Source organism: Stenella coeruleoalba (assembly GCF_951394435.1).
Source record: "Stenella coeruleoalba genome assembly, chromosome: 4".
NCBI lineage: Eukaryota > Metazoa > Chordata > Mammalia > Artiodactyla > Delphinidae > Stenella > Stenella coeruleoalba.
The window spans coordinates 132,172,067-132,185,608 of NC_137149.1; the positions used below are offsets into that span (position 1 = coordinate 132,172,067).

General features: G+C 38.0%; 2 protein-coding genes across 3 annotated transcripts in view; one reads left to right on the top strand and one right to left on the bottom strand.

Annotated features, from left to right (window-relative positions):
- The window catches only part of LOC307186164 (uncharacterized protein), a 437,480-nt gene that overhangs the window by 55,256 nt on the left and 368,682 nt on the right, over nucleotides 1-13,542 (bottom strand). The window lies entirely within an intron of this gene.
- The window catches only part of EMCN (endomucin), an 88,309-nt gene continuing 76,043 nt past the window's right edge, over nucleotides 1,277-13,542 (top strand). For both annotated transcript variants that reach the window (XM_079921016.1, XM_079921017.1), the window contains exon 1: nucleotides 1,277-1,500. In XM_079921016.1, the coding sequence (XP_079777142.1) occupies nucleotides 1,431-1,500 (70 nt within the window). In that variant the 5' untranslated portion in view covers nucleotides 1,277-1,430. The remainder of the gene's footprint in view (nucleotides 1,501-13,542) is intronic.

Genomic DNA, 13,542 nt, shown 5'->3' on the forward strand with positions numbered 1-13,542 from the left:
TTATTTCTGGAAAGTGCATGTGACATCTATTCACATACATTGCTATCTTTATACTCTCCAGGATATGACAAATAAAGTAACAGCTCCAAAGGCAGTCTGTTTTAGAAAATTACTTAGAAGAAAGGGTAAAATTAGGTTTTATACACAAAATAGACACTTAGAGGCTCTTCTGAGACTTGGTATAACTTAGGATAAAACAACCTAGTTTTTGGGGTGTTTTGATCAATCAACTTGCTCTATCCACTCTCGGAATAAGTCCTTCCCTGCACCGTGCAGCAGTGAAATGTATGTCCTCCTTATAAACAGATAAAGGTGTACTTTTGGAATAGTTTTCTTGGCGGAACAGATGAATTAATATTGACCCACTGACACTCTTTTGTCCAGGGGCTTCATGCCTAAAGGTATATAAAGGACGATTGGCTGAGTTTAGACGTGTAGCCTGTGGCTGGGGAGAAGTGTAGAATTACTTGGCGCACACACACAGGGATTTTAGTCAGGGCTGAGGCTGCGTTAGCACCATGTTTTAATCAATTGCTATTAACATCAAAGAGATCCTTAATACACAGAGTATCTTGCCTGATTGACATTCTGGTCCAAAGACTCCATCTCTCCCTACTTCATTGACTTGTTACAAGGGCATTCCATCCCAGTGCCATTCCCATCACATTTCCTAGAGAAGAGTATCCACAGGGTATTATAAGTATTTTTTCCTTTTCCTTCATCGAATTCCAACAATAAGACCAGGAATGAGCCGTGGGCACTCACGGGTCTTTACTTAATTCTATTAGAAATATCCTGAAAAACCTCCCTGGCCATCAGATAAGAAGTCTTTTCACTTACTCAAGTCAGAGCATGATCTACTTAATAAAGTTTTGCACTTATCTCCAGAAGGTGGTCTTTACTGATCTGGCTTTCAAGTTGGAAAGAGAGAAGAAAAGTTGATTCTTTGTGGATTCTGCTCTCAAATTTAACCCTCAGGCAATTAAAGCCTCTTTATCCAAACCAAGTCGTTGTTTAATAAGGCCCCTTTATAAACACTCCAAAACATGCTTTCAAAACAAAAGTTAGAAAGCCTGTAAGATCCATTCTCAAGAAAGATCTCTTTCTGTTCAAAACCCGTCCTGACCTTTTTGTTGAAGAAGAACAAAATAATGTAGTAACAAAAACACAAGTGGCTGCCAAAGGAAGAGAAAAAAAAAAGTTCCTGTAAGGGACTGAAACAATAAATCTCCTCTCTGCTGAACTCCCAAAGGGAGTGTGTGCATTTCCTCCTGTTCTTTATCAGAGCCCCCGAAATAAGTAGGCATGGGCAGTGGCTGTTCAAGTCCAGCACACCTTTTCCATTTGCTGAGAAGGCCCTGCCAGGCTGGGAGGGAGTTGTCCCTGCCTGACTCTGGAGAGAAGAGCCACTGTGACGAGCCACAGGCACCATGAAACTGCTTCAAGGGACCATACTTTGTCTTCTTCTGTCCAGTCTTTGTAGCGGTTTGGACGACACAGGTACCCTTTTCTCTTATTGTTCTGACGGTGTGGATCAGAAATCACTAGTGGGCGGCTCTGAGCCTCAGTTTACCTTCAGGGAGCCTCCCCTGAGAAGTAGACGCAGCAGTGCGTTTGCTGAGTTGAGTGTGTGTGCGTGGACGGGGGGATGCGTGGAGAAGGCTCCGCAGAGAGGATGTTTGTTTTCACGGAAGGAAAGTGTTTGCTGCTGCAGCGGCCTTGAAGTGTGTTCCATGGCATCGTAAAGGTACCGGGAATATACAATAGCCTTTTCAGAGAGTAACAATCTGGGGATCAAATGCTGGCTAAAAATGGACTATTTCTCAAAAATGTGCTCTTTTCAGACGTAAGTCTAGAAATAACAAGATTGTCATGTACCGGTGAAAGGCTGTAATCAGAAACATTGCTCTGCAGACGCTGGCCTATATTTGTCCCAACTATCTTTTGGCTCTGATAAATTGAGAGGTTGGATAAAACTGCCTGGGCAAGTGAATCTTAATATCTTGAGGGTGAGGGTGAGAATGGAGGAGAGTCACTTGATTAAAGTTTATGGATGCTTGCTCTAGAAATTAACACAGATCTACACACATACGTACAATATTTTGCATAACATTTCAGGGAATTTATAGACATAAAAACCCTACCCATTGACTGCAGGTTCTGAAACTTAGATAAAGGATATATATGCACCTACATAAGCCCTGACTATATTACTGACCAGTTGCAAGAAATTATTACATTTGACTTTTAACCCTTCCGGAGGGATTTACTGTAAGCAATTAGATTTAATCAATATTTATTAGGCTCTCACCATGTATTCAGCAGTGCAAGGAATACAAAAATGAGTTAAGACATTGTCCTTGCCCACAGTGGCAAATGCACTATTGGGAGAAATAAGCATGTAAATCTAACATAAGACAGATTTAATAGGTGCGAAAACTAAAGTACAAACTATCATAAAAGAACACGGTTGGGACACATTGATTCTGGCTCTGAGGAGCCCTGGAAAAACCTCAATTCTAATTTTATTGTGCATGTGCTCTTTTCAAACTTCACTGCTTACAAAATTCCATTTGCAGTGATTAGGTAGGAAAAAATAAACACACTCCTTCTTGAACAATATTTATCATTAATTTCTCAAAATATGTTATATAAATCTAGTACAAATGCCCAAACACTGCAAAATCACATACGATTGATTACAATCCATCTGGGACTTTCCAGGGTTAAGCTGAAGTGGGTATAAGACCAGAAAATTTCACTTAGATGAGTTACAAAGTTCTGATTTTTTTTTAATAAAGAATATTTATGAGATGACACAGAAATCAATGCACTAGCTTATAAGTAACTCTTCAGTTTGCATGGGAGAGATAGATAGGAATGGATTACATGTACTTCAGAAAGCAAAGTGGAACAGAATCAATAGAAGTAGCCTACAAAACCTGACCGTAAGGAAGCTGGAAAGGTGAAGGATAACCCAGAGATGACCTGGAAGATTTTTCTATTATGATCATTGTAGGAATAAAACCAGCGTCCTTTAGCTCATTGGTAATGAGCCCAACCTCTCTATTAATAGTGTCTTCTTTCTAATGAACTATTAACCAAAGTAAGATAATTTCTTTTTTTTAATTTAATTTTGTTTATATTTTTATACAGCAGGTTCTTATTAGTTACCCATTTTATACATATTAGTGTATATATGTCAATAGTAAGATAATTTCTTATTTGAGCAGAGACAGCGGTTACATAATGACTATCTCTTTCAACCTCTGCCAGGGAGCCTTTGTTAATTTTAAGGCAAGTGTCTGTAAAATCTACCCCATTTATCCTAGAAAAAGAAGTGCTGGTTCAGGAGCATAAATTGACCATCGGAGTGAGGCCTACAAGGAACTGGAGGAGATTTTCCCATCCACGTGTAGGATTTTTTTTGCACCTGGTTCTGCCTGTTTTATGTTTTCCTTCCCAGATACGGTTCAGGAAATGAAGCATTTCCTAAGCTGATTTATTAAGTTCTTTTCCTAACCCCCTGTACCGGAAACACATTGATTTCAAAGCTTTATATGTTCCCCAAGCTTAGAATGCTTAACATATTTCATCAGCAGAGCTGATTATAGGAGTACAGAAGGAGGCATTTCATCTGCCTTAAATTCACAAGTTGTCAAGAAGATCCATGCTTTTTTGCATAGTAATTTATTCCTAAATAATGATCTTTTAGAGAAATTGACTACTTTTCTTTTTCTTTCTGTCTTTTTTGTCAGTTTCAGATTTAAATAAATACAATATAGTTTTTTGTGCTCTTCGTGAAAACCAAGGAAATCTTTCTGCATGGCAGTGAGTGACTTTATTACTTGGTGAGCGGTACAATATTTTACAGTTTCCAATTTGGAAAGCTGTTCTATTGAAATATGTATGGGAGGTTCTTGAAAAGGAACTGTCATTCTTTCCCAAGGTTTTCTAAATTGTATTTAAAACTGAACAGACCCCTGCGTGGCTTTTAAGCTCCTTTGGCTTTTAAGTCTAGACTGATGAGCTTTAGACTGTCAGGACTGAGAAAAGTTAAATGAAGAAGGATTCCAAGAAAAAAGAGGCCCTGGAAGCAATTTACTTTTCAAGTGCCATTTGCTTTTTGAACTTTACATTAATTTAGGAAAGATTAAAATGTTTTAGCCATCTGCAAGCAGGAACACACGTCACTTTATTGGTGTCTGAAGAAGAATTTAATTGCTTGTTGAAATTCATTTGTTAGGGATTGAACATTCAGTGTCATGGAAAAAAAAAATGGATTGAACACCCTCTAAGACAAACACTATGCTAGACGCTGTAGGTTTATAGCGATCACTGTGACTCAGCCCTTGTCCTAGAAGTGGTGGGGAGAGAGGAGCGCCAAATAATTACAAGTTTGACTCTATCGTAAGTCTTAAGTGGTAAATAAAGAATGCTGTGGAGAATTCACAACTAGCTTAGTTTTGGGTGTAGGAACATCAGAAAAGCCTTCATATAAAAGTGGAAATTATGATAAACTTTGAAACTTGAGAAACAGGTTGGATGGATGGAATTTCTTGAATAGGAACTTTAAAACATCAGTATGTTCCAGTCTAGAAATGTAAGGAGGTCACAGATTGGACAGAGTTTAAGTGTTGGAAATATAGCCTCAGGATATGTTGAATACCAGGATGAGTAATATTGACTCAGGTAGTTAATTACATTGGATTCTCTAAATGTGTTTGAGCATGGGAATTATCTGATTGGGACCATAAACTGAGAAGATTAATCTGTCAACAGGGTATACATTAGACTATTGCAGTCAGGAGAGAGAAAAGCTAAAGAAAATGGTTCAAATGTTATTCCAAGTCTGAAAGTCTGTCAATAAAATGAAAAGAAGGGTCTAGGGAAGAGCTTTAAAGAAGTAGGAAGTTTGTGACGCCGTATTATTGACTGGCTATGAGAGAGATAGTGACTGAGGTGTAGCGTGTTATTTGAATAACAGAAGTAGGGAAATGGATCGGGACCAGACGTATGGAAAGATAGGAGGAGATGGTTTCGGGAGAAAGTGATGAACTTGATTTTGGACATGGTGAGTTCGAAGTCTTAATAAGATATTCAAATAGAGATGTCCAATGGTAGGTTAAAATCGTCTGGTTGGTAGGTGGAATGCCCCTGGAGGTGATGGTGGGGGATGAGTGTTCTTTACACTTGTCTGCCAAGAGATTTTAGTCCTGTCCTACTCACTGGAAGATTAGTAACATAGCGAGGCAATTTATTTCTCTGCTGGACGCCCATATTTGTAACTCTCTTATGGCCCTTATTTTCCAACTTTATCTTAGTTATTTGTGTGCATATCTTATCCCCTGTACCAGACTATAAGCACCATGAAAGTAAGGGTCATATTTATTATAGTCTGGATAGTAACAGTTCTAAACACATAATAAGGATATAATAAGCTGAATGAATGCATAAATGAATGATATAGTTGCCTATCCATTTTTAATTTCTTCCTCTGATAATCACTTTTTGTTTACTACCTTATCCTTGTGAAAGAGTTGTGGACAGGTATGAATCACAGAACATAACATGAAAACAAGTGGAGTATTTTGATCCCTGGCTATGAAAGCGCGAGCCAAATACATGGAAAGGGGCTTCTTATCAAAGTAAGTCAATTCCCAAACTCCAGCAGAGGAGAAGATGTTAGGGGTAGGTGGACAACCTAGTACCAGGTGACAGTAATTTACAGCAAACCTGGACGAATAAACTACTCTGACTATAATCATTGGGAGGAAGAATATCTAAATAAAATTGATTCTACTTCTCCTTTTTTGGGTATCAAATACTTTATGTAATATCTTCTATGGCTATAAATATTCAAGGAGAAACCTTATTACCAACCAATTTCTCAAAAATACAAAATGCCTTTTTTTCTAAAAGCAAAGTTCACATAAGAGAAGTTGGAAAAAAATTAAATAAATATCGTACATCATTAACTCATGTGTTATTTTAAGTAACATATGTGTTGCTTCAGAGCAGATTATCTTACTTGTTACTTCCTCTTAGCTTAGTCACTATCAATAGATCTTACCTGAAGTGGGTGATCTATTATAGAAAGAGTGAATGAGTGTGGAAACAAATTCAATGGGAAAAGTTTCCAAGCCTTTTATTTGGCATGCTTTCCTTACTACTCTCTTTTTCTTCAATGATCTTTAAAAGTAGAAGTGATCATTCTAGAATTCTTATTTTTAAGAGACTCATAACAGTTGTCACTGGCAAATTGGCAATTTTATCTTGCTGATTGTAATTATTCAGATGTTGAGAAAAAAAGATGAACGTCTGAACGTTTCAAAAAGCTTCTAATTTACTGGATAGTTGCCCATCCTTTCCTTTTCATTGATGATATTATATTTCAAGCTTCAGGTAGATATTTTAACTTGTAAATAATTATCTAGTCCAAGTTCCTTATATTCTTTTTTTCTTAGTCATCACTTTCCAACTTCCTCTTTACCTCTGAGAACAATCTGAGATGTGTTTTTCTAAACCTTGAATGTCAAAGCAGGAATTGACTCTAAACGACATTCCATTCCATTCCCGTGTAGTAAATGTCTCCATTCCTGTTAGTGAATTCCTGTGGGTCATTATAGCTCTGTCAGGTTAGGCTAATAATGCCTGTTGAGTGTTAAAAGAAGTTCTTTTAGTTAACAAGTAAGATCCCTTTTCCTTTTCTACTGTTGCACACAATGTCAACAGTAGCATGGGAAAGATTAGTGGTGTCAATCACATCTAGAAGGGCCACTATATGATTCCCAAAGTTTGGCAACCATAAAAAAAATAGTTTTCTAAACTTGAATAGAGGTTTTGTGTCTTGTAGAATGACATATCAGTAGAGGTAATCATAACTAGTCTCTATATAGAAGCAGCCACCTACATCCTCTCTGGATGCCTTTAATCTAACCATTGCTATGGCAACCTCTCAGGTGTAGCTTGACAGTATCTTGTCTCACGTGAATGAGTATCTCTTGCTTTCCTGTCTCCTGTTGTTCTCATACTAAGGCATGCTTCACCTACAGAAACCCACCTGGCACTGTTGTGTGTCTGAGCTAGAAGTGCAGGAGCCTTAGCACTCTATGAGACAGGCTTTGCCCAAAAGAAGAATGGGGCCAGTGAATAAATGCTTTCCTCTTCTATTGCTGCTCCATTTTCACTATTTTAGTTCTCTACTCCTTTTCTTGACATCACTTTCCTTTACAAACTGCATACAAACCCTTGTCTCAGGCTCTGCTTTTTGGAGAAATTCAGGATTGATTATTTTCTGATGGGAACATTTTGGTTTGGATGATAATATATACATTATACCAGAGTTTCTCTGATATTCTAATTGATATTCACTACCTTTCTTCCTCTTCATTTCAAGAAAAAATTCAATAAAGCTTTTGTTGAATAAGTTAAACAATATTCTAAGCAGGTCCTTTCCTAAGGCAATCATTTGTCTGTATAGAGTCAATAAGGAACTATATTGTGAGGTTGGTAGTCAAAAATGTCAATGTCATTGATTCTATTCTTAGTGTGCTGCTCATCTGAAATGTAAACTGATTTTTATTCTGTTTAATCAGTCATATTCTGGCCTAAACCTAAATTAGTTGTGTCAAAAAACAGAGAATGGAGACTTCCCTGGTGGTCCAGTGGTTAAGACTTCCACTGCACTTCCACTGCAGGGAGTGTGTGTTCTATCCCCGGCTGGGGAACTAAGATCCTGCAAGCTGCAAGATGCGGCCAAAAAAAAAGAAAAAAAGAAAAATGGAGATCACAACTAGGTCTGGTCCAAGTTAACCAAGATATGTATTGTTACAACATCTACTGGCATCTACCATTTGTTGTACCTGGCACTTTACACACATTACTTCCATCACAACATTTCAAGGCCAGCTTTGTCATTCCCATTTTACTGATTAGGACACCGAGGCTTGGAGATAGTGTAAAGTTATCCTAGAGTGATAGTGCTTAAAATCAAATCAGAGAATATTATTCTTCAAAATCTTCCCTTCTAGCTTGCTATCTTCCAATGCAGTACAACTGCAATAAGTTGAGTTTTTCTGATCAAAAGAATAAGGGTAGAGACGTTCCACTTGAGTCGTTTGGAAGCACTGCTGCCTCTCATAGCCCCTTCAGCACCTCTAAACTGCAAACTAAGACCACAGTGCTATGAATGAATTTCTACTTAGTGCTAATTAGCCACTTAATATCCTGGATTCAATTAATTATTAGGGGATGGGTTAAAGGAGTTGTAGGCATTTCCCTACCTACTCACTGTTATGTTGGTTGGAAAAAAATAATGTTCTTGGCTCTGATACAAATGTCAGTGCAGCTAATATGGGACTTAGAAGAGAAGGAAAGAAGCAAAGAGGAAATAACTATTAGTGAAATAATTACTTAGTGTCACATCTATAATTCTTCTGGAGCCAGACTGTCTGGGTTCAAATTCCAGCTCTGCCACTTACTATCTGTGTGAACTCGGGCAAGTTACTTAACCTTCAGCTTTCTCAGCTATAAAATAGGGATAAGTACAGTCTCACCTCATAGGGATATTGGGAGGATCGTGTGAGGTAATACACAAAAACACTGAGAATAGTGTCCAGTATACAATGACTCTATGTTTTGCTGAGTTTGGGAACTCAGAATCCTACAGATTATAATATCCAATTCCTTAGACAAACTACTTTATTGCCAAGTTGATTCCAATCTGGAATCAGCAAATATTTAAATAATTACAATGTTCATTCTCACAAAGAGAAAAACCAGCACATAATTTTTCACAATAGAATTGAAGTAGGAATGAAATACGATTGCCAGTTATGCTCTTAATCATAATATATACAGGCACAATTTGACATATACAGACTGGTATATTATCTAAGATGCTTTTCAGATTTGTAAGTTATTTAACTCACCGTATAAACTACTCACTCAAATTAATAAGCACAATTGTACTTGTGTTTAATGAAAATTCTAACTTTTTAGTCTGAGAATAGTCAACATCCTCAAATATTATTTCTTATCTTAAAGTATTGAGCATTGCTTACTCTTAGAGGTGGGATAGGTTAGTGGAAGGAACTTTGTTCTTAATGTGAGAACCAACCAACTTTGGATCCAGCTTCTTAGAATGCTGAAGCCGGCCAAGACACTAAATGCTTGTTACCCTCAGTTTCTTTATCTAAAAATGAGAAAAATGATAATTGTTGACACAATATTGGTGTTAAATGATAATTGGAAAACCTATTTTAGATGCTCTGTAAGTCATAAATCACTATTAAAATTTAGTTATTAATATGCAACCTAACATTTAACTCACAGAATCAACAGATGAAGGGGAATGTACTTCATAATTTGAGGATTTTTCTTTACTGTCTGGGCCTTTAACTGCCAATCCGTCATTGCTCTTTGAGCCATGTACCTTTACATATTTTTTTATGGCTGCTACACACTCAAATTGCTATGTGTTGAAATTATGCCCAAGTTAAAAAAAACACACACACAAAACACAGAATATCATTTGTATCACACATTGAACTTATTTTTTTTTCCCACATCTTTATTGGAGTATAAATGCTTTACAATGTTGTGTTAGTTTCTGCTGTACAAAAAAGTGAATCAGCTACAAGTATACATATATCCCCATATATCCTCCCTCTTGTGTCTCCCTCCCACCCTCCCTATCCCACACCCCTAGGTCTTCACAAATCATCGAGTTGATCTCCTTGTGTTACGCAGCAGCTTCCCACTAGCTATCTATTTCACGTTTGATAGTGTATATATGTCCATGCCACTCTCTCACTTCATCCCAGCTTCCCCTTCCCCCCTGAACTTATTTTTAACTGAAGTGGGAAAAGGAATGATTTGTGTGTGTGTGTGTGTGTGTGTATGTGTGGTATGAACTGTGAAATTGTCCTCCTAGGGCATTCAGCAAGTATGAGGACATAAATGCTGAACTCTCACACACTTTCCCTAGGGAAGAGAGGCCACTCCTGCATTTATCAGCTCAAGGCTATTCTGACAACTCCTCTGTCCAACAGTGAGACATCCCCCAGTTATCTCTCCCCCGCAAATCCAATTTTAAAAAGTGAGAATCACCTTTTTAAATGCACATAATTAACTAATTTAAAGGTTTATTAATGGTAATTGCATTATTGGGATTAAGATATTTAAATTATGTGAATCTATAAACTTTTTTTTTTCTTTTTCATTTTCTGAAGGCCTCATTTGTTGGGTGCAAGTTTTATATCAATTAATGTTTAAAACTCTATAGATTTGCAAAGTAGAAGAAAAATGACAATGTTGTCAATCATTTAAAAAACCCTTATTAGAGTCCATTACAACCTAACTAAACATAAATCTCTTGGAAGCAAGGACAATGTCTAATTGATCATTGTTTTCCCCATGACCTATCTTTGAACACATAGGTGATGCTTACCAACTGGCTCTTGCTTTAATTTGGAGAACTGTATTTCTTCAAAAGTCAGCAGAGTTGAAAATACCCAAGGCATTCCTGGCTTTGTTTTCAGTGACTTGAGGACAATATTTATTTATTTATTTATTTATTTATTTTGCGGTACACGGGCCTTTCACTGTTGTGGCCTCTCCCGCTGCGGAGCACAGGCTCCGGACGCGCAGGCTCAGCGGCCATGGCTCACGGGCCCAGCCGCTCCGCAGCATGTGGGATCTTCCCGGACCGGGGCACGAACCGGCGTACCCTGCATCGGCAGGCAGACTCTCAACCACTGCGCCACCAGGGAAGCCCACAATATTTATTTTTATCCTTGGCCTGGGTTGTGGAGAAGCTGTGAGTGTCATTTTAGGATACTCTCTTCATTGGCTGAACTTATTTGATTTGCTCTATGAAGTTGACCTACTGTCTTATATTTGTATGAATAACAGAAAATGCCTGCCTTTCGTTTACATCAACTGTCCAAATCACACCAGAATGGTGTGATTATCTGAAGGCAAGTATTGAATCATTCCTGTGTCTTGCTCACAAGAAAAAAATTGGTATCCTTTTATTCTAGGCACCATTCATCAGGTAATCCTGAATCATTTAGCTCAGAATAATCCTTACCCCCACCAGAACAAAATGTAAAATTATGGAAATTCAAGACACGATGATTACAGAAGTCACCTCTCTGTTTCTGAAGTCTTGGTTCAGAAGGTCGAATAAATAACTTTATCCTATCTGATCCTGTTCAGAAGTAAAGGGATCCAATAATTCAATTATTCCCAGATTTTTAAATTGTCACTGATCAATAAATAATCAAAATGCCATCTGGGCAGTTGACATGGGACGAACAGCTTTTTCCTTTGTCAAATAAAAACACAAAAGTCCTACAACGCATATACCATTTTACGATCGTATCACATAAAAGAAAACCTGCTGTAGCTCCTTCCATATATTTGGAATATAAGATGTTCTCTTCCCTTCTTTTCTCATTGAGCTCTGGCTGGTGTCACAGACCAACGCTGTGCACCTGTGCGGGGTGCGCCGTCCTCTGAGCCAAGACCCTTTGGCTTTCGTCACCAGCAGCCGCAAGCTTGCTGTGTGACTGAGCTAAGCAATTTTTTTTTTTAACCTCTCAAGACTTTCATTTCTCCATCTATAACATGATGTGGTTTGACTAATCGATATCGAAGTTTTCTCCTGGATCTACAATTGTACGATCTTCCTGTAGCGAGCCATTTCTGTACATTTCGCCTCAAGTTATCTTGCTTCATTTTCATTCTGTGATTCCTAAATATGTTCATGCTGGAGCAAGATGTTCAATTCTGTTCCCTAATGTTTACCTCCTTCGGGAATTTTCAGATAGGGCTGTTAGAACGGATCTTCTTTGCATGTGAAAAAGCCAATTCTCTGCCGTGAGCAACATTTCTCAGAGTACGTACCAATGAAAGATCTTTTTTCCATTTTTCTACATGGCATTATTTGTATTTGGCTTGGCTGAGGGAGGGGTAGAAAAAAGGACTGCGAGAGAGAGAAGGAAATTTTCTGACATCAGAAAAAGATTGAGAGGAAAAATGAGGTTAAAAGAGATGGAGAAAGTGATAGAGGCTGATAGAGAGGCAGAGGGTCTCTGAAGGGGCTGGGATGGAGAAAGGTCAAGAATGAGAAGTGGAGGAAGGCTGATAGAGAGATGGGGAGACATTCTTTTTTTTAACATCATTATTGGAGTATAATTGCTTTACAATGGTGTGTTATTTTCTGCTGTATAACAAAGTGAATGAGCTATACATATACATATGTTCCTATATCTCCTCCCTCTTGCGTCTCCCTCCCAGCCTCCCTATCCCACCCCTCTAGGTGGTCTCAAAGCACCGAGCTGATCTCCCTGTGCTATGTGGCTGCTTCCCACTAGCTATTTTACATTTGGTAGTGTATATATGTCCATGCCACTCTCTCACTTCGTCCCAGCTTACCCTTCCCCCTCCTGTGTCCTCAAGTCCATTCTCTACTTCTGGGTCTTTATTACTGTCCTGCCCCTAGGTTCTTCAGAGCCAATTTTTTTTTTTTTTTTTTTTAAGATTCCATATATATGTGTTAGCATACGGTATTTGTCTTTCTCTTTCTGACTTACTGCAGTCAGTATAACAGACTCTAGGTCCATCCACCTCACTACAAATAGATGGGGAGACATTCTAAATGCTCTAATGATTTGGGAGGAGCTTTCCCCATCGGCCCTCGAGCCACTTTTACAGATCCAATACCTTGTAGATTTCTTTCTTATCATTAAATCTCTTGCCAGTTCATTCCTCCATCTATTGCTTTGGCTGAATGCTGAATTTTTCAAAGCACTTTCACTGATCAAATATCTCATTTAATCCTTGACATTTGCCAGGGGATTGGCCAAGCTGGTGTTATCTGTGCTCATTATCAGAGGAGAAAAGCCCAAGAACTCGCACTTAGTGACTCAAAGCAGTAGCCCTCAGTGTTAAAATATCTATTAAAATATTTTTTCCCAGTGATCTCCAGGCCACTCCCTTTCAGTAAAACACAGAAAACTATTTTTCCAGTAGTTACTGCAGATAATTTTTATACACTTGTACACTGAAATACCCTCTGAGAAACCCTAGACTAGACTCAAGTTTGTGACTAGTCATCTGAGCTCTTTTCACTGTCCCATACCTGCAAGATAACCAGAGGTGTCTGGAGGTGTTTATCTTTCAGAAAAGTGCTAGGGTGTAGTGCCTTCAGGGAAAATTTTGGTATTAATTCAGTATAACCTAATTTCTTCTTTTCTTTTTTACTTATACTAGTTTAGGATAATAGGAAACTTGATTTGGTCAAGACAAATATTAGTGGAAACGTTGAAATCTTCCTAGTCACGTAGGCTTAAATTCCAGCTTTTTTTGGCCATCTCTTTATAAAGAGAGAGTCTTTACTCCCAACTCATTGTAAGATCTTATTGATTGCTTTCCATTCTGCTATTAATCTCCCTTCTGTTTTCATTAATACCAAAAGACCAGGAGCCTCTGCTGTATAGGCTACTCGAGAAAATTAGCCACCTTGAATAATGG